This window comes from Panulirus ornatus, chromosome 63 (genome assembly GCF_036320965.1).
Source record: "Panulirus ornatus isolate Po-2019 chromosome 63, ASM3632096v1, whole genome shotgun sequence".
In the NCBI taxonomy this organism is placed as follows: Eukaryota; Metazoa; Arthropoda; class Malacostraca; order Decapoda; family Palinuridae; genus Panulirus; species Panulirus ornatus.
In genome coordinates this window covers 8,744,252-8,770,520 of record NC_092286.1, presented here as the reverse complement: position 1 = coordinate 8,770,520, position 26,269 = coordinate 8,744,252, and the positions used below count along the sequence as shown (strand labels likewise).

General features: G+C 44.5%; 2 protein-coding genes across 2 annotated transcripts in view; one reads left to right on the top strand and one right to left on the bottom strand.

Moving 5' to 3' along the window:
* The window catches only part of LOC139746057 (uncharacterized), a 53,927-nt gene extending 45,224 nt beyond the window's left edge, over positions 1 to 8,703 (top strand). The window contains exons 5-6 of the mRNA XM_071656889.1: positions 7,086 to 7,180; positions 7,570 to 8,703. Coding sequence (XP_071512990.1) covers positions 7,086 to 7,180; positions 7,570 to 7,981 — 507 coding nt within the window. The 3' untranslated portion in view covers positions 7,982 to 8,703. The remainder of the gene's footprint in view (positions 1 to 7,085; positions 7,181 to 7,569) is intronic.
* The window catches only part of LOC139746055 (small G protein signaling modulator 2-like), a 285,630-nt gene that overhangs the window by 155,152 nt on the left and 104,209 nt on the right, over positions 1 to 26,269 (bottom strand). The window contains exon 3 of the mRNA XM_071656887.1: positions 21,605 to 21,680. Coding sequence (XP_071512988.1) covers positions 21,605 to 21,680 — 76 coding nt within the window. The remainder of the gene's footprint in view (positions 1 to 21,604; positions 21,681 to 26,269) is intronic.

Genomic DNA, 26,269 nt, shown 5'->3' with positions numbered 1-26,269 from the left:
TGCAAAATTGTGATCCTTTCCAATATATATATATATATATATATATATATATATATATATATATATATATATATATATAGTGTAAGTGAATGTATATTACTATTCAGGACAGGGAAGAAAAACACAGCCCACTTCTTTCCTTCGACTCGTAAAATGCAAAGTAAGAGGGGTCAAGAGCGGGGGTGAAAATCTTATGCTGTGTTATCACAGGAGATAAGCAAGAACTTTTTCTTTTTATTTTCATTGTGTTCAGTAGTCACCAGGATGAAAGGATGGGACAGTCAGGTTCCATGTTCGTTGGGAGGAACAGGAACATTCTGGCTCTGAAATAGGGAAAGGATGTGTAACGTAAGCGTCTGGGAACATCAAGCGGGTGAAAGGCTGGGGGGGTGGGATGTTGAGACGACGAGAGTGACTGAAGAAAGAGAAGCGCATCTGGAGGATGAGGATGTGGCTCTGCATGACCCCAGTGTGTGAGGAAGTGAGACGCGCTCAGGGCTGTTGTGACTCAGAATGAAAGGTTATGAGATGTGGGTGATGGCGTACCTGGAAGTGATAGAAGGGAAGAAGAAAGGAGTGTGTGTGTGTGTGTGTGTGTGTGTGCGCGCGCGCGCTTCGGGAGGAGAAATGAATGAGTGTATTGACAGTTTTGATGAAAGGGAACTGAACTTCTGTATTCGGGTTGATCATAATGCGAAGGTGGGTTAGAAGCGACGACTGAGGATATATATATATATATATATATATATATATATATATATATATATATATATATATATATATAAATATATATATATATATATATATATATATATATATATATATATATATATATATATATATATATATATATATATATATATATATATATATATAACAGTGCAGCACGGGAGGTTCCCGGTGTATGAGAACGGAGGAAAGAAAAAAAACTTGTGGAGACGTGCTATGAGAGGAATGGGTAACTGGGGATACATAGTTCGAGGAAAAAGAAAAAGACGTGTACGTAAGTGTACGTGGATGCAGTTGGAGGAGGAGGAGGAGGAGGAGGAGGAGGAGTGCGTGAGAGGATATGAATCTAATTCTTAATATGGGTAAAGCCTGGAGGAACTGTGCAGTACTTCAGACAGACGGGAGTGGACATGGTAGCGGAGGGGATCATGGGAGGTTGAAGCATATCGAAATGGAGGAAGAGGGGGATTAAAGTCCGGGACGCAATAGGGAACGTTTGCAAGGAGAGGTCAACGTCTGTAAGGGCAAATGTGAGTCTGTTTGATGGTATTGTATTGCCCCGACAATGTGTGTGTGTGTGTGTGTGTGTGTGTGTGTGTGTGTAGCCTCATTCTCATCAAAATAACTGATCTAGTTTTTTATTCACTCCTCATTCGTAGGGACAACTCGTCATCCACCTGACCAATTTGATTACCCCGACAATGTAACTAAATGTAACTAAGAAGCTTAATCACATGTATAGAAAAAAGAATACGTATATATGTCCGACACAACATGAAACCTCCTGCCAGACTCTTCAAAAAAAAAAAAGGAATAATGTAAAGAAAAAAAATAATATTAACCCCTAGGAACACAATGGTTCGATCCTCGACCTTCACGTTACGACCCCTGAGCATGGCGATGTAGCCCTTGAACAAGGCTGTTGGGTATGATGGCCTTGTTCTTGACCTGACCCTTACAAACCCTTAAGACCGGGGCCCTCATACCCACGGGTCGCACTGATGTGCCCTTGAAGTTAAACTTACCTTTTGACCTTGAGGTAGGAACCCGGGTAACGAGAAATCTCAACACGGGTGCGGATGTCTCGTTACGTTCATCTTCGAACTTGAAGAATTAAGAAAATAAACTCTTCATCAGATCCGATTTAGAATCGAGCGTAAATTCCTTAGCAAACAAGAGACTTGAAAACAACAGCTGGGGACAAACGAAACAGTGTGGGGATGCCATGGCTGGGCGAAATACACAATAACACTTGAAAATAAAACCTTACATTATTTAATACCACAGTTGGTGGGAAAACTGATGCTCAGAAAGCACATAGCAGGAACTGGGGTAAACCCTATATATATATATATATACATCTCAATGAAATGCAAAGAATTCCCCCCCCAAAAAAAAAAATAAATAAATAAAAAGAACTCTGTGATGGCAATATATCTTCGACACGCTCCAGTGAACCAATCTGTCCGAAACTTTATCAGATCGAAACAGATGAACTCGGATGACGCGCATGCGGGTGTCGCAAATTTTATATGGGGATGACGATGATGATGATGATGATGATGATGTCTCTCTCCAGTGAGGATTTATTTTTTTCTTTAGAGTGTACCTTACTAAAATCAGGCCGAGATCTGTCGCCACAAGAATGAATTTCTGGGAAGTAGCCCAGGCTCTGGTTACCATGGTGACCGGTGATGTACGATAACGCCCGGAAATGTATGGCTCTTCACCAACCCTTGCCTCAAGCTCGACCGTTCGACCCTTGAAGTATGATGGCGTGACCTTCGACCTAAACCTATGGGGGGGAAGGGGGTTGGGCTTAAAGGAATCGTACCATCACGATTAAGGGTCATCATATCTTTGTGCTCCGAGACCCACACATCAATCAACACGGTTTCAACTTACAGCAAGAAGTTCTTCAGAAGTGTTCTTAATGTCTCTTCTCGAAGTTGGTGTAATTTATTGCGGAGACCCCTAGGCCTAGCCAGTGGTTTATGAGCGAAGAGAATATCTCTGTGGTTCTGCGAGGGAAAACACTGAGGAGGACAACAGCGAACGTGAACTTACCAACGAAGACAGCGAGACGCTGGGAATAAAGAAAAAAGAAACAGAAAACGAAAGAGGAACTATAATAATTGGACGGGGATAGACTCGATCCCCAGAAAAAAGACGAAAAAAAAAAAATTTTCCTTACAAAGCCTAGCTCAAAAGAAAAACTGATGTCCACAGTTACTAGGTTTTCTTCACTTTAAAGCTACATTAAACAAACAGCTTGTTACTTACTAACTTATCCTTAAACAAAAGTATTCTAATGCAACTGCATTAACCTTACACAAATGGGTTAGATTCCGGTACTAGGCTAGCCTTCCAAATTTCCACAACTTGGTTAGCTTAGAAAAAAAAATTAATCAAGCAGCTATGTCATCGTAACAGAGTTAAGCTAACTAGACTAGGTTACATTCGCACAGTCTACGTTAAATAATAATACAGTTGTACAGTCGTATGGCATGTAGAGAGGAAACTCATTTAGGTAGTCTTATAGTCTTACAACTGACTCAATTTCCTTTATGCACCTCCGTCTTCTTCGGACTCAAGAGAAGATTTATATCATTTCCTCTGAACCACTGGGCATTTCCTATCCCGCCAGGTGAACTTATTTTGCGTATCAGAGGAGAATATACGACATATCAGTATGACTGTTAGTGCCAGGTCTCAAGACCTGACTGGCAAAATAGGGGGGTTGCTTTGATAGCCGTGAAACCCGAAATAAACAAAAAGTGTTGACACAGCTGTTTAGAGAGAGTCACTCTACCACCCAGAAGCCCGAAGTGAAAATTTATTTACCTGCGGTCATCAAAGTAATGGAGAAATAAACATACACAAGAGCCCCGTGAGCCCAGGCTTTCTCGTTTGCACATACTGTTAAAGTGTCGCCCCGTTTATTTTCCTCCAGATAGTCCCTGAGCCAAGATATAGGCCGAAAGAGAGAGAGAGAGAGAGAGAGAGAGAGAGAGAGAGAGAGAGAGAGAGAGAGAGAGAGAGAGAGAGAGAGAGAGAGAGAGTGCCATAACTGGCATTGGCTACAGAGTTTCAACAGGATAAGGGTAAATAACTGTCCAACCCCATCAAAACCCCAGAAATTCTCTGCCGAAATCGTTTTCTGTGACATTGAAATGCATTCTGGTATTACTTCACAGTCGCTCTCGGGAGGTGCGGTGAATTCCCGCCATTGTTCAGCAGCTTCAGGTAATTCCGGTGTGATCAGTCCCCCAACGCATTCCTGATGCTGTTTTCGTCCACTGCAGTATATCCTATTCCCAGCGATTCCAGCGCCCCCTCTCCAGAATTCTTCACTCGTTGCCCCAAAAATTCCGACCCCAACAGTATCAACTCGTTTCTAATTTTACCCCGTCCGTTCCGGTAATTTTAATTCCGTTCCCAAATATAGTTCAGTCGATTCCAGGAATTCCCGTCACACTACCCAAGTTCCAGTTAGAGGGTTCCAGTGGAGACAGATGGGTCCAGGTTCACGAGTCTCAACCAGTATACCTCCTCCTCCAAGTGTGCCTCCTCTTCTTCTTCCTACTCCTCCTCCCAGTGTGCCTCCTCTTCTTCTTCCTTCTCCCCCTCCTCTCAGTGTGCCTCCTCCTCTTCTTTTTCTTCTTCCTCCTCCTCCTCCTCCCAGTGTACTTCCTTCTCTTCTTCTTCTTCCTCCACCTCCCAGTGTGCCTCCTCTTCTTCTTCTTCCTCCTCCTCCTCCCAGTATACCTCCTCTTCCTCCTCCTAGTATACCTCCTCTTCCTCCTCCCAGTATACCTCCTCTTCTTCCTCCCAGTATACCTCTCCTCCTCCTCCACAAGCGATGCCAATTAGTTTTAATGGAATGTTGATACTCGCGTCTCCTGGAGGTCGACCTTAACTCCTACCCTTTGACAGTAAGTGCTCAAGGAGGAGGGATGGGGGCCGTTGTTTACGGCTAGGCTGGAGGGTTAACGGCCAATGACCTACGATGAAGGTCATAGGCTCGTTACCCTCTCTGTCATCTCATGCCCCTGTGTAGAACACAGACTTCACAGCTCTGTGCAGCTAACGACAAAACGTATCTCAAAGAAATTTCGCGGGCCATCTGGAGCAGGATATTAAACTTTCGTCTGTTTCCTTGCGCTACCTCGCTAACACGGGAGACAGCGACAAAGTATAACATAAAAATATAATATATATATATATATATATATATATATATATATATATATATATATATATATATATATACATATATATATATATATATCCTGAAGGTTGGGAGATTATGGGTGGGGACTGGAAGGGTGGGTAGATAAAGGGATTTGGGTGTGTTTGTCTCGGATGACACAGGGATTGTATAGGCTTAGTGTTGATGGGATTTATAGGCCGTGGCGAAGGTAGACATTACTCTTTCCCAGCGTAAGGTTGGCTGGGGAGCAATACAGGATCAACCATGCAATCTTTGCACGAAAATATGTGACAAATGTGCAATAACATACAGAACAAAGCATACTGGAAGCTTAAACTGCAATTGAGTTATGAAAGGGATTGGTAAATACCATATATATATATATATATATATATATATATATATATATATATATATATATATACTGCTGGACAGATCCTTTTGCGAGACGTAGTCTATCGATTTACTGTGATTATTCAAATCTGATTTTACTCCAATTCAACATGAATAAACCCCACTGTCATACATTCCTTTCCTACCAACAACTCGCTCTCCGTTTTCTTCTTTTTTTCATGTACAAATACAACGATTCCCCCGAGTTCATTAACCTACATCTCACGTTCCTGTAAGGTTATATTTCATTCGTAAAGTCGTATACTACGTAACTTTAGAAAACTCTTTCGAGAAAGAAAGAAAAAAAGCAAAAGATTCATCTGCGTGTTGTTACATGATGGTGCTGTTGTTAGTGTAAAGCGGTTGTGCACACGGTAACTCGGGAGTAACACTGGACCTGTACACACACACACACACAGACACACACACACACACACACACACACATTCACACACACACACACACATATACACACACACAGACACACACACACACACACACACACACACACGAACACATACACACACAAACACATACACACACACACACACACACACACACACACACACACACACATAGACACAGACACACACACACAATGTCTTGTCTTGCTTGTGTTTCTCTCTTGTTTAACGCAAAGCTGTTTCTTTCTTTGGCTTACTCTCATCTTCTTCTTCACTTTTTTTTTTGCTTGCCTTCTTTTGGTATTTGTTGCTCGTGTGCTGAACATATTTCATTCAGGATATTCTGTTTTAGCTGCTTGTGGTACAGTTTATCTGTCCTCACATCTGATTATGTTCCAGGTTACCTCACGTCTGATTATGTTACAGGTTACCTGTCACAGCTTATCTGTCACAGTTTACACGTCGCGTCTGCTTGTGTCACACCTTGTCACGGGTCTAACATGACACGTTTCATTCGTTCATAAAAAGCCACATTCCTAACTCCCATGAGCCACAGATCACCTCGTGCTGGAGACTTTGCAACCGTGTTAAAAAGCATGTTGACCTGTGTACCCGTGTAGTGGTGTATGTACACGCAACAAAAAAATTATCCTCACATTTTTGTGTTGGATAACATGGCACACCGGACGAAGGATTTTGACAGATGGTCTAAGGGTCTTACCTCACATCGGTAGCCCTGCTTTACCTATATATATATATATATATATATATATATATATATATATATATATATATATATATATATATATTATACATATATCATTGTGCGTAAAACAAGACATATGATGTAGAGTAAATGTGTTCAAACAGTCATAATACATCATACTTTAATGTTTTATTCCTAGTGTGATTACTGCACGGATCAGTAACCATAATCATCAAAAAAAAAAAAAAAAAAATGCGTCTCACAATCCCACAGAGACGTGAGGAGTCGTGGTCGCGTTCCTTCTGTACTCCACCAGACCCCCATCCGTCTGTTTCTTTCTCCTTATGTGAGACCTTACGACCCCCTTCATGACACGGAGAAGGTTACGACCCTTTGAGTATTATGACACTGGGTTTCAACCCGACCCTTTAAAATGGCTTAGGGTTCAAAGTCTGGGTCGAGTCGAACCATCGCGTTCCGAGTCGTTGACCACGTCAATCTCTTTGCCTGTGCAACTTAAAGAGTTGGTCCACTTCCGTGGTAGTCTGTTTCCCTGTTGTCTTAACAGTGACTCGGCCTCCTGCTGCGGGTTTGTTTACCTCCGTTGTCTTAACGGCCTCTTTGTCTCTTTCCGTTTCAGTTCTACGGCTGCCACTCACCTGAGCAACGGGGAGAGGGTCTCACACGCCGACACTACCGCTGCCCTGGAGACCTCCGCTTCCACCCCATCAGCAAGTGAGTCTCCCCGAGAGTTGTACTGGGGTTGTGGCAGGTTGAACTGGGGTTGTGGCGGGTTGTATTGGAGCTGTGGCGGGTTGTACTGGAGTTGTGGTGGGATATAATGAAGTTGTGGTGAGTTGTACCGGGGTTGTGGTGGGTTGTACTGGGGCTGTGGCGGGTTGTACTGGGGCTGTGGCGGGTTGTACTGGGGATGTGGCGGGTTGTACTGGGGTTGTGGTGGAGTACAAGGGGACAAGAGGTGTGTACAGACTACCTCCTCCTCCTTTACCCCCATCAATCGCCAGGGGGGTCTTCGTGTGTGTATTTGTGTGTGTGTGTGTGTGTGTGTGTGTGTGCTCCTGGTTAGCACCGAGTAACCACCACTTCGTCGTCTCCTCCTACAGACAGTGTATCTTCAAGACAAACGTGCCGGACAAGCTGTGCAACAACCGCATCGCCGCCCAGCAGATCCTCGGCGAGGACAGATCCCAGGCCGCTTCAACCTCCCGCACTACTCGTGCTGTCGCTGCCACCACCACCACAACTCCTCGTGCTGCCACCACCACCACAACCACCACTACTCGTGCTGCCACCACCACTACCACTACGTCCGCCACCACCACAAGCGACAACCAACGCCTGGCCTTGGACTTGACCCGGTCGACCGTCGTTCGGCCGCTGATCGCAGACCCTCTCTCTCGACCGGCCACGGGCCTGACCGACCTGGAGCGGATCACTCAGGTCATCAAGGGTCAACTCCTGAACCGGAACAAGGTCAAGGTCAACAGCCGCGAGACACCGGCAGCCCGGGACTGATGCTAACACGGCTAACGAGCGTGCTGTCGGGTCGTTAGAGGCTACCTGCATCGTTAGAAGGGCCTTAGTTCTTTGCTAAAGACGTGTAAGAATTGTTATGTATTCACATACATTCGTACATACGCACACAAGCATCAACACACACACACACACACACACACACACACACACACACACACACACACACACCTGGGGTCGACACACACACTTGTCCCAATCCAGTCGCTTGTATTCAACCTTGGCAGAAGTGAAAAGGAGACAAACTGTCTCCTGGCAAACATATTTTGGCATCGTATTCTTCATAAATGTATAAGTTATCACCCAACAAACTGTCCACATCGTACACGAGGCCAAAACCTACTTGACGGAGCACAAAGAACTCGCAGCACAGAAGGTCGGAAAAGAGATCCACAAAAGATGTTACCAGAATCGCGAAAAGTTTGAATTCACTGACTATTTAGGGGCCATAAATTTGTCTGCCATGGGAGAGAGAGAGAGAGAGAGAGGAGAGAGCATCTCATACCAACTTTTTAAGCTCCTAAATCCAGTCTGATGATGATGTTAGCTGTGAAAAGCCTCTTCGAAAGATATGCAAAGACAGAACGACTTGAGTCCATACACATGAAATCGAGCGAAAAACTGAACATATATAGTATATATAACACACACAAACATACACACACACACACACACACACACACACACATATATATATATATATATATATATATATTTTTTTTTTTTTTTTTTTTTTTTTTTTTTTATACTTTGTCGCTGTCTCCCGCGTTTGCGAGGTAGCGCAAGGAAACAGACGAACGAAATGGCCCAACCCCCCCCCCCATACACATGTACATACACACGTCCACACACGCAAATATACATACCTACACAGCTTTCCATGGTTTACCCCAGACGCTTCACATGCCTTGATTCAATCCACTGACAGCACGTCAACCCCTGTATACCACATGACTCCAATTCACTCTATTCCTTGCCCTCCTTTCACCCTCCTGCATGTTCAGGCCCCGATCACACAAAATCTTTTTCACTCCATCTTTCCACCTCCAATTTGGTCTCCCTCTTCTCCTCGTTCCCTCCACCTCCGACACATATATCCTCTTGGTCAATCTCTCCTCACTCATTCTCTCCATGTGCCCAAACCATTTCAAAACACCCTCTTCTGCTCTCTCAACCACGCTCTTTTTATTTCCACACATCTCTCTTACCCTTACGTTACTTACTCGATCAAACCACCTCACACCACACATTGTCCTCAAACATCTCATTTCCAGCACATCCATCCTCCTGCGCACATCTCTATCCATAGCCCACGCCTCGCAACCATACAACATTGTTGGAACCACTATTCCCTCAAACATACCCATTTTTGCTTTCCGAGATAATGTTCTCGACTTCCACACATTTTTCAAGGCTCCCAAAATTTTCGCCCCCTCCCCCACCCTATGATCCACTTCCGCTTCCATGGTTCCATCCGCTGACAGATCCACTCCCAGATATCTAAAACACTTCACTTCCTCCAGTTTTTCCCCATTCAAACTCACCTCCCAATTGACTTGACCCTCACCCCTACTGTACCTAATAACCTTGCTCTTATTCACATTTACTCTCAACTTTCTTCTTCCACACACTTTACCAAACTCAGTCACCAGCTTCTGCAGTTTCTCACATGAATCAGCCACCAGCGCTGTATCATCAGCGAACAACAACTGACTCACTTCCCAAGCTCTCTCATCCCCAACAGACTTCATACTTGCCCCTCTTTCCAGGACTCTTGCATTTACCTCCCTTACAACCCCATCCATAAACAAATTAAACAACCATGGAGACATCACACACCCCTGCCGCAAACCTACATTCACTGAGAACCAATCACTTTCCTCTCTTCCTACACGTACACATGCCTTACATCCTCGATAAAAACTTTTCACTGCTTCTAACAACTTGCCTCCAACACCATATATTCTTAATACCTTCCACAGAGCATCTCTATCAACTCTATCATATGCCTTCTCCAGATCCATAAATGCTACATACAAATCCATTTGCTTTTCTAAGTATTTCTCACATACATTCTTCAAAGCAAACACCTGATCCACACATCCTCTACCACTTCTGAAACCGCACTGCTCTTCCCCAATCTGATGCTCTGTACATGCCTTCACCCTCTCAATCAATACCCTCCCATATAATTTACCAGGAATACTCAACAAACTTATACCTCTGTAATTTGAGCACTCACTCTTATCCCCTTTGCCTTTGTACAATGGCACTATGCACGCATTCCGCCAATCCTCAGGCACCTCACCATGAGTCATACATACATTAAATAACCTTACCAACCAGTCAACAATACAGTCACCCCCTTTTTTAATAAATTCCACTGCAATACCATCCAAACCTGCTGCCTTGCCGGCTTTCATCTTCCGCAAAGCTTTTACTACCTCTTCTCTGTTTACCAAATCATTTTCCCTAACCCTCTCACTTTGCACACCACCTCGACCAAAACACCCTATATCTGCCACTCTGTCATCAGACACATTCAACAAACCTTCAAAATACTCATTCCATCTCCTTCTCACATATATATATATATATATATATATATATATATATATATATATATATATATATTAAGTACTTTATAACACAGGAGTAGTGGAGGGAAGGAATATACTACGTGACAACACTGCGAATACTGGCAGCGTACAAAAGTTTTTAAAAGATGTATCGTAATTGAGAAAGTTCAAAAGATGGGGGACCCCCCACGAGAGTCGAACTCCCTCCCTCCCTCTGTAGTTCATATAAGGAATGACGCACACACACACACACACACACACACACACACACACACACACAAAGGTCAACCTTAAGGTAATGAAAAGTTAGACACGATCCCCCATTACCTAAACCTCCACTTGCGGACGCCACTCCATAGCGTCAGCGGCATGTATGGGCGAGACCTAAAACCATGGCATTGATTTACACCCTCCTCCCCCCCAAGTTGTGATTAACCCCCCCTTCCCAAAGTTGTGACGAATGACCCGGACCATACCATACCTTAACTTCCCTCCCTTACCTGAAGTTGCTCCAGTAAGTATTCACTGTCTTAAACCCGTCTCCAACCAGGACTTTTGGTTAGAATATTGTTGAGTTTGCTTTTCTTAGCTGTTGCCTGTGTTATTTATTGTTATCCAGTTATTTATTATGTAGTGGCGTGACTGATGATACTGTCTCACATGTGAATAAGTACAAGTAAAGAAAAAAAAAGTAAAACGTAGCTTGTTATGAAGCAAGTTTGATTTCCCTTTTTCTCGTGCTAATGTGTATAAACACAAGACCTCAGTCCTTCGGCAGGATGGATCCACAGAGACACCATGAAGGAGTTAAAAAGATGGATCCATAGAGACACCATCAAAGAGTTAAAAAGATTCTTTTTTTTCCCCCGCTCATGCAGGCCAGACACTCACTCATCCACCAAGCGACATATGTTTATTTCCAGCCTCGTCTGAATGACGAACGAGAGGCGGGTGGCTCATTCCGCTCTAGATCAAAACAAACGATTCTATTTTCTTCTCCCTCTAATGGTAATTAGGCCATTAATCTTATGATCCTCGACACCTTTGATGTTCTATTTATAAGCGGTTCATACAATGATGATCCATCACTATTCACTAGATCATATTTTCCCCCCGATAATTCATTTATAGTTATCAAGCCAAACTCTCTCTCTCTCTCTCTCTCTCTCTCTCTCTCTCTCTCTCTCTATATATATATATATATATATATATATATAGTATGAAGTATATATATAGTATGAAGTCTGTTGGGGATGAGAGAGCTTGGGAAGTGAGTCAGTTGTTGTTCGCTGATGATACAGCGCTGGTGGCGGATTCATGTGAGAAACTGCAGAAGCTGGTGACGGAGTTTGGTAAAGTGTGTGGAAGAAGAAAGTTAAGAGTAAATGTGAATAAGAGCAAGGTTATTAGGTACAGTAGGGTTGAGGGTCAAGTCAATTGGGAGGTGAGTTTGAATGGTGAAAAACTGGAGGAAGTGAAGTGTTTTAGATATCTGGGAGTGGATCTGTCAGCGGATGGAACCATGGAAGCGGAAGTGGATCATAGGGTGGGGGGAGGGGGCGAAAATTTTGGGAGCCTTGAAAAATGTGTGGAAGTCGAGAACATTATCCCGGAAAGCAAAAATGGGTATGTTTGAGGGAATAGTGGTTCCAACAATGTTGTATGGTTGCGAGGCGTGGGCTATGGATAGAGTTGTGCGCAGGAGGATGGATGTGCTGGAAATGAGATGTTTGAGGACAATGTGTGGTGTGAGGTGGTTTGATCGAGTAAGTAACGTAAGGGTGAGAGAGATGTGTGGAAATAAAAAGAGCGTGGTTGAGAGAGCAGAAGAGGGTGTTTTGAAATGGTTTGGGCACATGGAGAGAATGAGTGAGGAAAGATTGACCAAGAGGATATATGTGTCGGAGGTGGAGGGAACGAGGAGAAGAGGGAGACCAAATTGGAGGTGGAAAGATGGAGTGAAAAGATTTTGTGTGATCGGGGCCTGAACATGCAGGAGGGTGAAAGGAGGGCAAGGAATAGAGTGAATTGGAGCGATGTGGTATACAGGGGTTGACGTGCTGTCAGTGGATTGAATCAAGGCATGTGAAGCGTCCGGGGTAAACCATGGAAAGCTGTGTAGGTATGTATATTTGTGTGTGTGGACGTGTGTATGTACATGTGTATGGGGGGGGTTGGGCCATTTCTTTCGTCTGTTTCCTTGCGCTACCTCGCAAACGCGGGAGACAGCGACAAAGTATAAAAAAAAAAAAAAAAAAAAATATATATATATATATATATATATATATATAGATAGATAGATAGATATATAGATAGATAGATAGATAGATATACATCTTACATTCCTACCCCAGGTACCCCTTCTATGGCGATCCCGCAGCGCACAGGAAGCTAGCCACGTCCACTGGCCAGAGCCACAAGCCAAGGAGTATGGTAATGTGTGATCGTCTGTGTGAGGCGAGTGCACGACAATGATTGTCTTCATGAAAAACGCTGCGTCTTAAGCATGATGGATCCTTCAATATGGTGGACAGGTGTTTGTGCCGCTGTAGGAATAAAGTGAGTTCACAGGCTGGACGAGAAAGTGTCACCCGTGCATTCACAGGCTGGACGAGAAAGTGTCACCCGTGCATTCACAGGCTGGACGAGAAAGTGTCACCCGTGCATTCACAGGCTGGACGAGAAAGTATCACCCGTGCATTCCTCGGGTGTTATAGTTTCAGAAAGGGGTTTACATGCCTGGTGGGGTAGAGTTTATGACGGGGTGGGGGAAGGACGATTAGTTTAAAGCTTATTGCTAAAGTGTGTGTTTTTATTTTTTTCTCTCGGGGTTGCTGGTTGGTTACGGTGTCTAATTGCTGATGGAAAGAACAAGGCAACGAGGGCACTAAAATGAGATTGCGCTGATATATATCTATATCTATATATATATATATATATATATATATATATATATATATATATATAGAGAGAGAGAGAGAGAGAGAGAGAGAGAGAGAGAGAGTGTTACGTGAAACAACATCCTTTCCTGAAAAAAAAAAAAGAAGAACGAACAGAAACAAAATTAAACTGCCAAATAATGGCGGTGGTGGGAAAAATTCGCGCGCCCTCGCTCAGTTTATGTAAACAAGGGTTAATTTCACCAGCGACCCCCTCTTGCATTGCATTTGTCAGCAAGCGTCTTGAAAAGACTCTTCTGGGAAATCTTGCTTTAATCAAAACTTATCTTGCCGAATTTAATCAAGCCAACGCACCGTAAACCATCTTCTTGCTATTTCCAAGTCTGCTCGTGTGTATTTCTTTCTTTTTCTTTTTTTTTATTTACTGCTAGAAGGCAGTCACATCTTCACTGTGTCTCTGTACAATGAAACATAATACGTTCAGCGAGGTCTCTGCTTAACGAATTTTACACCGAAGGCCCCAAACCATCGTGCACAAGGATATATAGTTATGAGAATCTAAACCAAGCAGAGACTGCTTATATATATATATATATATATATATATATATATATATATATATATATATATATATATATATATATGTATGTGTGTGTGTGTGTGTGTGGGGGTGTGTTGGGCCATTCTTTCGTCTGTTTCCTTGCACTACCTCGCTAACACCTGAGACAGCGACTATTATGATAATATATATATATATATATATATATATATATATATATATATATATATATATATATATATGCCTATGTATGTCCTCGTTTAGCAGAAAAAAAATATTACTCCCAAATCATGTGATACATCACGTGACCTGCTTGCCATCACATGGTTTGAATTCTTTTTTTTTTTTTTTAAGCAGTCACTCTGTAGTACTAAGACGGCGAATGCATATTGCAAATGGCAAAGAAAACATACATTTCTACAGGGGAGAACGACAACAAAATAGTAGTCGTACAGAACTTCCGTCTCCATAGCGTCAACAAATATGTCTTCCTACAGACCCGTTCATTTGGTTCATTTACCCACTCGATAAAAGAAGGTCCATTACAACTATCCCATTTGTCTCAACTTGTGAGGAGAGAAAAAGTTAAAGATATAAAAAGGAAGAAGAAATCTTGTCAATAGTGTGTGTGTGTGTGTATGCCGCCCTCCATAGCCCCACGTCATACATGACGTCACGGTGACGCAAGTCGCGCTAGCCAATGGGAAACCGAAACCTAAGCTCGAGCTCCGAAGTGACGTAAACACGCTGTATTCATTTCACTTCAGAGTGTGTGTGTTGTGCTTTAAGGGATAACATGACGGAGGCAACATAATAAAAAAAAGACGGTAATTATGTTTTCATTACGAATAATACAGTTAAGACTGAAAGAAAAAAAAACTTGACTAGCTTATATAGATGAAGAAGAAGAGGAAGAGGAGGAGGAGGAGGAGGAGGAGGAGGAGGAGGAGGAGCGGCCGTGTTACCAGACACCAGTGGCAGCGAACCTCAGCAACTGCTGCACCAGCAACAGTTAGAATGACGACGTATCCCAGACTGAAAAAAAAAAATATATAAAAATCTGTGGATCTCTATTTTTCCCCGGCCCCGTAAAATGTCGTGCTCCACCGCTCCTCTCCACGGTTCGAACTGCAACACACGATGATAGACGGAGCGTACAGCCGGCCATTAATACAGAAGTTGGGGGGGGGGGGGACATTAAGACATTAAAAGAAAAAACAATACTAGTGAACTGGTGGCTGTGTTGGAGGTCGTCGCTGGCAACATTGTTCGCCGAAATCCCTGGAGCCGGCGATCAATAACGAGATTGATTTTTACCCCAGTGGGTTACGCGGTGGAGGAGGAGGAGGTGGAGGAGGAGGAGGAGGAGGAGGAGGAGGAGGGTGTGGGGGTTAGTTACGACGGTACAGCCCGTAGGTACGACCATACGACCGTTGGAGCGACAAGTTACGAGGGTGTGCGATACGTAAGTGTAAGGCTGCGATGGCCAGTGCGAAGGTGTTACGGTATGTAGGGGGATGTGACGCTATGGAAGAGAGGCGTGACTAACTGTGTGTGTGTGTGTGTGTGTGTGTGTGTGTGTGTGTGTGTGTGTGTGTGTGTGTGTGTGTGTGTGTGTGTGTGTGTGTGTGCTTGTAGAATCTGTGACAACGCTTGTAAGGGAGGGACGGGAACATGGGCAGCTTGTTGTTGCAGGTAGGTTAACCGTAAGTACATATGAGAGAGGAGGGGACCCCACGGTGAGAGAGAGAGAGAGAGAGAGAGAGAGAGAGAGAGAGAGAGAGAGAGAGAGAGAGAGGGCACCAGTGCCGAGCGACGGTCGTAAATCTGTAACGACTCGGGTCGTTCGCCGGGGGGGGGGGGGGGGGGGGGTCGTCCCTCACACCCCGACCCCACCCCACCTCACCACACACCACCAGTGTGGGTCCTGGCACCGTGACATTTCCCCCCTCCTCCTCCCCTTACAAGTAACAAGAATAACCGGCAAATGTAACACATGTTACCACGTTACACGCGAGCCAAGGTCAGAGGTAACGTGTGATATATTCATCTGCTGACGTCTGGAGATATTTACACGCAGGATCTATACAAATATATATATATATATATATATACAGAAACATATATATATATATATATATATACACAAACACACACACACACACACCGTATGGCCCGCCGACAGGCAGAGGCCGTGTCGGACCAAGTAGAGGTCCGAACACCCAAAATACACACACACACACCTGCCCACAGCGGACCACAGAGACCCCCCCACCCCCTAACACTGTTATGTTGCACCGACCCGCACCTGTTTCACCATTAACCTTGACACAACGACGGAGTAATCCCCTACTCTCTCTCTCTCTCTCTCTCTCTCAAACCTCCCACAGTAAACCAGGGCACGACCCCGGTCTACGACACGCTCGCCACGCATGGCAAAAACAAAAGCAGCGTTCCTTACGTGTTTACGTCGAGTCCGTGACGCGCTGGACGCATGTGTGCAGTACAACAACACCACGTTCGTCCGCTCACCAAGAAGACACCCTCCCCCCCCCTTTGCCCCACCTCCTCCCTTCCCATCAGCACGTCTGTAGTAGACTAACCCTTGACCCCACACAACACCATCAGGTCAACGCTTGTGACGACGCCCTCGTAGACGACCCCCTCCCCCCACACACATCATTTGAGGTCACAGATTCGTAACCCCAGGGTCAGTACGTGTGTAACGCGTCACTCCTTGTGACCGCGGGGTGACGGCACGTCACATGGTGTCAACATAGCCGACGCCATGACCTACCACCCGACGTCAACAGAGATGACGTTACCAAGGGGCGGGGGGGGAGGGGGGAACTCTCTCTGTTGGTTCAGGTTTAATCTGGTGACGTCAGCGGTGGTTACGTCATCGCCCGGCACTGAGGCCTCACAATTAACGAGTGACGCAATCACAATATGTGTGTGTGTGTGTGTGTGTGTGTGTGTGTGTGTGTGTGTGTGTGTGTGTGATCTTAGGTCAATAACAACGGCTAAGGGAGGCACCTCAGGGTCATCACTACCCTCCGACGACGCCAGCAAGATCATTAGCGGGGGCGTTCATCATGGCCCCCGAGGAACAGGGGGTCCGGGGGAGGGTTAGTTAGAAGGTCAAGAGGTCAGGTCGGGGGCCCATTACTGGTGTGGACATCAGAGCCTGTGGTGTTATGGAAGGCGGGGTCATCACTACCAGTGGCGTCAGAGGTGTCGGGATGCGCCGGGTTCCATGGAGATGAGGTTATATTATCCCCTTAACCCTACACTCCCCAACCCAGAGGTTAGGTCATTAGGCCGCTGGCGTGGGAGGGAGGGTCATGCGGGAGGGTCATGCGGGTCATGCATGACCCCGCGGGGGTGGAGAGATGAGGTGGGGTCGCCTACGTGGGGGACGGGGTGGGGGGGGGAGGATAATGACCAGTGCAACGAGCACATCGCTCACTCGTGTACCTCACCATCACCAGCTGTGATCACCTTGTTCTGCGCGCGCGCGCGCGCGCGTGTGTGTGTGTGTGTGTGTGTGTGTGTGTGTGTGTGTGTGTGTGTGTGTGTGTGCGCGCGCGTGTGTAAACCTTTACACCAAAAATATCTCCATAAAAAGCCATGAGCGAGTATGGCACCAACACGGCCCCAACACTTTACACGTTAAGACACAACTGTATATCCTGACGGGTCCTAATTGCCCCCTGATTAGGTAATTACCTCAATAATTGAGCCAGAGGCGTCGGGAGGAGAGGGAAGGAAGGGAGGGAGGGCGTGGGGGGGTGCGTCGACAGACCCACCAACCCCCCACCTCACCCTCTAACGGGATGGGGAAAAGACCACAAGTCGAGTCGCCCTTGTATACCCAGCGAGGGTGCGCGGCTATATCATCCTCCGCTGCCGTTGACTCGTGCCGCGCCACAGTGCCGCCGTAGCGACGCGGCGGGTGCACGCCGCCCTCCGGGCTCTCCTGAGCTGCGAAGAGGCACCGTGAGGGGGCAGGAGGTGCCCTCCCAAACTGCCCGTACACTGACCCACTTCCCAATAACGACTTTGAGAGTAAGTGCTTCAGTCTGTCGTTGCTCCAACGGGGAGCCTGCACCTCGTTTTCTTTCGCAATCTACGACTAAAGAAAACCGAGAGGAGAGTCGTTCCCATGTATTTCAATTTTCCTTGTTAGGCTGTAAATTCAGTCCTTGACACCTAAGAAGAGTCAAAGTACGCCAATGAGCGAGACAAAAACATCCCCACCCACGTACAGTGTAAGGAGGAAGTGCGGGGATGGAGTGGAATATTAGCTTTCCAACAAATTACTCCACGACTCTTGTGGCAACGGAAACGAGCGACGTGTTGGGAGAGACTTAACTGAAAAAGGCGCAAGAACGCCATCTACCTACATGGCAGTAACCCGCAAATACACTTGACTTACTGGAAAGATACAACACGATGAGTGATTGAAATTGTATTGAAGTAATACTAATATTCCGGAGGATATATATATATATATATATATATATATATATATATATATATATATATATATATATATATATATATATATATATATATATATATATAAATTTTTTTTTCTACATATTCGCCTTATCCCGCATTAGCGAGGTAGCGTTAAGAACAGAGGAGTGAGCCTCAGAGGGTATATCCTCACTTGGCCCACCTCTCCGTTCCTTCTTATGGAAATTTATAAACAAGAGGAGAGGTTTTCCAGCGCCCCGCTCCCTCCCCTTTTAGTCGCCTTCTTAGACAGGCAGGGAATACGTGGGAAGTATTCTTTCTTCCCTATCCCCAGGAATAATATATATATATATATATATATATATATATATATATATATATATATATATATATATATATATATATATATATATTTGATTTTGATGAATTTGGAGGAGAGGGAATATCAGTAGCCTGTTATACATAGTACTAATCTTATTCTTTTTTTTCTAAGTTAGCCTCAATGAACCCTAGATTATCAACTCCATTAAGTCTAATTATTCTATAAATACTCTGGAAAGACTTCAGGCCATGGATTTGTATATGTTATAAAAAAAATCACAAATCCGCAGGAAGGCGACTTGTGCAGAAATACAGCAAATGTCGTAATTGTGACCTTTTTTTTTAAAGTCGTGATGAGTTACCGATAAAACCATAACTTAGGTGAAGCAGGAGAAGTAGCTGATCATGGGAGGAAATGCTGGAACTGTTGAGGGACGAGGTGGGCAAGGTCACCCTGGAGGTGAGGCAAAGGTTCCAGGGAGGGGAAGGCTATGGATTCCAGGGCAGGGACCTTAAGGATTCCAGGGTGAGGGACCACCATGGATTCCAGGGAAGGAGCTACTTGGATTCTGAGGTAGGGACCTCAAAGATTCCAGGGCGGGGGCCTTAAGGATTCCAAGGTGGGGTTCTCTTGGATTCCAGGGAAGGAGCCCCTTGGATTCTGAGGTAAGGACCTCAAAGATTCCAGGGCGGGGACCTTAAGGATTCCAGGGTGGGGTTCTCTTGGATTCCAGGGAAGGAGCCCCTTGGATTCTGAGGTAAGGACCTCAAAGATTCCAGGGCGGGGACCTTAAGGATTCCAGGGTGGGGTTCTCTTGGATTCCAGGGAAGGAGCCCCTTGGATTCTGAGGTAAGGACCTCAAAGATTCCAGGGCGGGGACCTTAAGGATTCCAGGGTGGGGTTCTCTTGGATTCCAGGGAAGGAGCCCCTTGGATTCTGAGGTAAGGACCTCAAAGATTCCAGGGCGGGGACCTTAAGGATTCCAAGGTGGGGGACCACCATGGATTCCAGGGAAGGAGCCCCTTGGATTCTGAGGTAAGGACCTCAAAGATTCCAGGGTGAGGACCTTACGAATCTCTGGGTGGATACCCTAAGGATTCCAGGACCCCCCTGACCCTGGGTCAAGGTAAGACGATAATAAGGAGAGACTTGTGTCGCTCCCCCATCCCCCCCCAACTCCGTGTCGCCTGCCGTCACACTGCGTCAGGCACTGCATGACGCTCCTCCCGTCGTGTCCTGTTGTGTCAGTCAGTAAGTATCGCTGACGACAGGGCATGCACGCGAGGGTGTGTGGTGCCCTCGCCTCTACGTTCCTAACCTCGAAGTAATGAGCTGCTCATGGTATTAAACCACCCTCAGTCTTACTGCACGTCACACAACTGTCCTCAAGCCTGTCTTACATGTGGCTCACTGCTCTCATTTCTTAAAGGTAATGTTTGAATACACGTATAAGGGGTTCGATTCTCGGGCGCACAGTGGTAAAAAAAAAAAAAGTATAGACTGATTTACACGTGAACATTACATGTTTTGAGATATATATATATATATATATATATATATATATATATATATATATATATATATATATATATATATATATACATATATGTGTGTGTGTTACCGGGCTCCGCCTGCAAGAGGTTACAACGTATGTGGAATGTTACTTCTGGCTACAGACTCGTCAAGAAACTGATTATTCCAGGCGCAGCCCAGGAGTTCTAAAAAGAGGTCCTTGGGTAATGATGGATAAAACACACCCTAGCTTATGCCAGTTTACCCAATTTACCGATCAGCTCCAAGGGTGAAGGATGAACAGCTGGGTTGACTGCGGGCCCAGTGCCGCGACCAGGATTCGAATCAATGCGGGCTCGAACCCGGGCGGCCCGCGAATTCAGCACACACACACAAGAGAGAGAGAGAGAGAGAGAGAGAGAGAGAGAGAGAGAGAGAGAGAGAGAGAGAGAGAGAGAGAGAGAGAGAGAGAGAGAGAGAGAGAATGAAAAAATCTGGTTTTCAAGCTTTTCAGACATGGTCTAGAGAGGATGTTGCCTAAGATAGGGAAGCTGAGGTAGAATGAGAGGATGAGGGATACATACAAACCCACAATGGAGAAGAGAGAAGAGACGTGGTATGTGTGTGTGTGTGTGTGTGTGTGTGTGTGTGTGTGTGTGTGTGTGTGTGTGTGTGTGTGTGTGTGTGTGTGTGACCTGATCACAGCAGGTGGACGACGACGTCTACAGCGAACAGTCCTGCATGGGGCGCAGGACCAGAGTAACCAAGAGGCAAAAATGGGACAAGAAGTCCTGTATACACACACATAGGAGTGAAGACACGGGACACATACACAAGGTTAAGAAGACGGGGCAACGCGAGCGTAAGACTCTCTCCCTCAACCCCCCGTCATACACAAACGGTAATCACAAGCAGAAATCACACATACACATAATCAACGCAGAAAAGCAAACTGGAGTTTAAGATGTATGACAGCAGAGAATGGTCAAGAGACGGGGGCTGACCCATCACACAGGGAGGTAACAACACTTGAGCAACACTCACCACACAGGGAGGTAACAAGAACACTGTACAGCAACACTCACCACACAGGGAGGTAAACAAGAACACTGTACAGCAACACTCATCACAGAACAAAGTAACAAGAACACTGTACAGCAACACTCACCACACAGGGAGGTAAACAAGAACACTGTACAACAACACTCATCACAGAACAAAGTAACAAGAACACTGTACAGCAACACTCACCACACAGGGAGGTAATGGTGCTACTCTCTTCGTGGACAAACTTGCGTGTAACAGCCTCCTCCATGATCTGCTTCACCTGTAAACACGAGAGTCTCACCGTCAGTGAAAAAAAAAAAAAATCTTGTAAATCATAGCGTTTACAGACACACCATACAATCACTCGGCAAGGGTGTACATCATCACATTTACAAGCATGAGGAAGCTGAGTGGAAAAGATGTGACTATCTTTAGATTCCCCCATTGGTAAATATGGAAATTATCACAACTCTAATGATCATGACCTTGGTTGGCAGTTTTGTAAATCGTATGATTTACAATAATCAGTCTTACGTGGTAAACATGTGATGCAGGCGCAAGCCTCACCTAGTCCAACGCCAATACGTTTTAAGTATGGTACCACCTTTAACAAAAAAAAAAAAGCCTTTAAAAAATGGAAAAAATAAGTAAATGAATAAGGCAACAGCTATTGTTCCAGAAGCAAGATTTTTGCTAACAACAACAAGAACTTGGAACACAAATATATCATAAATAATAATAATAATATGATAATAATAATAATAATAATAATGATAATAACAGATAATGATGATGATGATAATAATAATAATGATAATAATAATAATAATAATAATAATAATAATAATAATAACGATAATCATAACACAAAAGGGATTCAAACACCAACAAACCACTGGGTCCTTTCGAAGCTCAAGTAATAATAAAAATAATAATAATAATAATAATAATAATAATAATAATAATAATAATAATAATAATAATAATAATAATAATAATAAACAATAATAATAATGTAATAAGATATCAATAACTCATATATATATATATATATATATATATATATATATATATATATATATATATATATATATATATATTTTTTTTTTTTTTGCTTTGTCGCTGTCTCCCGCGTTTGCGAGGTAGCGCAAGGAAACAGATGAAAGAAATGGCCCAACCCACCCCCATACACATGTATATACATACGTCCACACACGCAAATATACATACCTACACAGCTTTCCATGGTTTACCCCAGACGCTTCACATGCCCTGATTCAATCCACTGACAGCACGTCAACCCCGGTATACCACATCGCTCCAATTCACTCTATTCCTTGCCCTCCTTTCACCCTCCTGCATGTTCAGGCCCCGATCACACAAAATCTTTTTCACTCCATCTTTCCACCTCCAATTTGGTCTCCCTCTTCTCCTCGTTCTCTCCACCTCCAACACATATATCCTCTTGGTCAATCTTTCCTCACTCATTCTCTTCATGTGCCCAAACTATGCCGTTACCCGCGTAGCAAGGAAGCGTCAGGAAAGACGAACTGCCTCACTTGCCTTACATCAAATACCGTTCTCCTAGCGTCACATGCACGATGCGGTGACCAGATCGTCAGCTGCCGTGTCCACACTTCCCCGGGTTTCTAAAGCACCCAACTTCTTCCACGTTCCCTACATTCTGAGTGACACCATCCTGTCACTCGCTCGCTAAGCCTCATATAACCTTACTTTAATTCTCATCAACTTTGCTTTGCTTTGCTAGCCTTTTTCTTCTACTGCTTACAAGGGGAGCTTTTTTTTTTTTTTGTGTGTGTGTTAAGGTCCGACCACCTCGATTGGACCTTGGTTCTGTGTGGTCTGTATACCTATGTAACTCAACTTTCTCCTTTCACACACTCGAGCCTACTGACAAGAGCCGTGTCATTCTCAAACAGCCTCGCCTCCCAGGCTCCCTTACCAGTACCATACTGTAGACCTGCCTCTCTCTCTCTCTCTCTCTCTCTCTCTCTCTCTCTCTCTCTCTCTCTCTCTCTCTCTCTCCTAGACTCCCGCAATTCACCTCTCTCATCACTATGTCTACGAACAAGCTAAACAGCCACGGTGACATCACACACCTTTGCCGTAGATCCGCCTTCACCTAGAACCACTCACCCTCCTCTCTTCCTACTCGCAAACCTGCCTTACTCTCTCTCGACAAATACCCCTCACTGCCAAGGTAGCTTTCCTCCTAAGTCGCATCACTTTCCTCAAGGCATCTCTATTAACCTAATCACACGCTGTCTCTTGATCCATAAGAGCCCTATTTAAATCCCTCTCTTTCTCTCAAAAAAGAAATAACACAGAGACTTACAAAAGAACGAATCAATCAAAAATGCGAAAATAAAACAAGAGTACAAACCTCTAAGCAACCAACGATAAATAATTCAGGTACACAACTACATTACAGACTTAAACACACTCGAGTCTCTTTATGGTCGCTATTTCACACTAGGTCGTTGTCAAGGAAATATGTCAAAAGAGATTTGAGACATCCTAAAACCTACAGAATTTTGGACGTTGGTTTATGCTATCGCTGACAGACCAGTATCAAACAATTTTCATCAGACTAAATATATCTCATTTCAAAAACTGTCTTCTATAGGAAATTCTCATGCGAAAATTTATAAACTTCACAGTGACCAGAAGAGGTAAAAAATCACTAAAATTTACATGCGTCCAATGGAGAAAAGCGCACATCTACATCTCAGAATTCAAGCTCAATTTACATAGCTACTGGAGCGGGAGTGTCGTGTCATTAGTCAAATATACGTAAATCAGTTTCAGAAATATTGGCTGGACGTTATTTAACGGGTGAGAAACTGCCCTCACAAATAACATTCAAAGGTGGACGTTATTTCACTCCCCTATACTTACTTTACAAATATTTACCACCAAAAATACTGCCGAAGGCTTTCCATACTTTTTTTTTTTCGTTTAAACTTTATGGAAGAAGCTAAAGTAATCTTTGCCAAGTTCTCGAATACTTGTCATTGAACGATCCGGCACCCTTCAGAGAGAGAGAGAGAGAGAGAGAGAGAGAGAGAGAGAGAGAGAGAGAGAGAGAGAGAGAGAGGCCAAAGCTGTGAGTATTGACTTTGAAGAATGAACATTCATTTTTTTTCTATTCATGTTCAGATAACATCCTTCGACTCCTGAATACGACTGTTACGACCCTTGAACGCAAAGGTACGACCCCTCTGACACGACTGTACGACCCTTGAGCACGAAGGTACGACCCATAGCACGACTGTACGACCCTTGAGCACGAAGGTACGACCCCATAGCACGACTGTTACAACCCCTTAGCACGACGTTAGGACCCTTGAACACGAAGGTACGACCCTCTAAGCACGACTGTACGACCCTTGAGCACGAAGGTACGACCTTGTGAGATTAACCAGAAGGGCTTCCATCAAACACACACACACACACACACACACACACACCACCGGACAAAGGCCAAACGCCGCCATATCTCGAGTGATTTCACAATTAATTCATGAATATTCCATTAATTAATGAATAATTTGTCAGAGGGCGGTGGGCGGCGAACCTATGCAAAAATCCCGGTGAAATTGTGTTTGAACAACCGCCATTAAAAGGTCAATTCATATCTTTATCCACACACACACACACACACACACACACACACACACACACACACATTATAAATGTGGACAGCACAACAGAAGTTTAAAACGATTTACGACAGTGGAGTTCAAAAGACAGGGACCCGCGAGTACAGAACTCCCTCTCCCCCCGTATAGTGCAATACAAAAAGGAAAAGGTAATTACACATTATACGGTGACCATCCCTTCATATTTCTACCTAGCGACACACTCCCCCCCAGTCCGCTGGACTAAGCTTAAGCACGTTTCATAACATCAGAGTCTGTGACGCGTCTCCTGCAAGCGTACGGAGCGCGGCCAGACGCTGGGGCAAAATGTATTCTATCCAGCCCCAGCTCTACCTAGACGCCCACCCCCATGCGTAACCCCACCTTCCCTAACATTTATAAACAACTGAGCTATTGTCTTGTTTCAGAGAGAGAGAGAAAAAAAATGGAGGGTTCGCATACAAAAAAATGGAGGGTTCGAATACAAAAAAATGGAGGGTTCGAATACTAAAAAAAAATGGAGGGTTCGATCCCTCTGCTCAATAAGTCTTCCTCCTCGATGAAGGCGAAGCGGTTAACGTCATCTGTCTCAGGTCCGCCACCGGTGCGGCTTCCCTTTAACTGGATGAGCGTCAAGCCGACCGATTGGCGCGCGGGGTTGAATTGGGTCTCCGGCAATGAAAATACCGGGGAAGGAACCCCCGTTACGTCTGGGGTAAATTTCGGGGGGAGGCGAGCGGCGATAATTACCATCGCAACTTGCGGGATGTTGTTAGAGAACATCAGCTGCACCAAAATGCAAGACGCATTTTCAAGCATGTTATTATTTTCCCTGAAAAAAATGTTGCGATTATGACAATTGGTGGGGAAATATCTTGAAAACCTCTCACCACAACAGTAAGAAACCCTTAACCCTTTAAGTGTGATGGAGTGACCCTCTAACCTGATACTTAAAAGGGGTCAGGAATAAAACATAAAAGGTACGGAACTCTATCATACCCAAGAGTCTTACCGTAGTGTTCAAGTGTCATACCGTCGTGTTCAAGCGGAAGATCTAGCAGGTGTACTATGCTTACATACAGACAAACGTACACACACACACACACACACACACACACACACACACACACACATACAGACACACACACACACACACATACACACACACATATTCTATATATTTTCAAAGGCGATACACGGCAAAGGT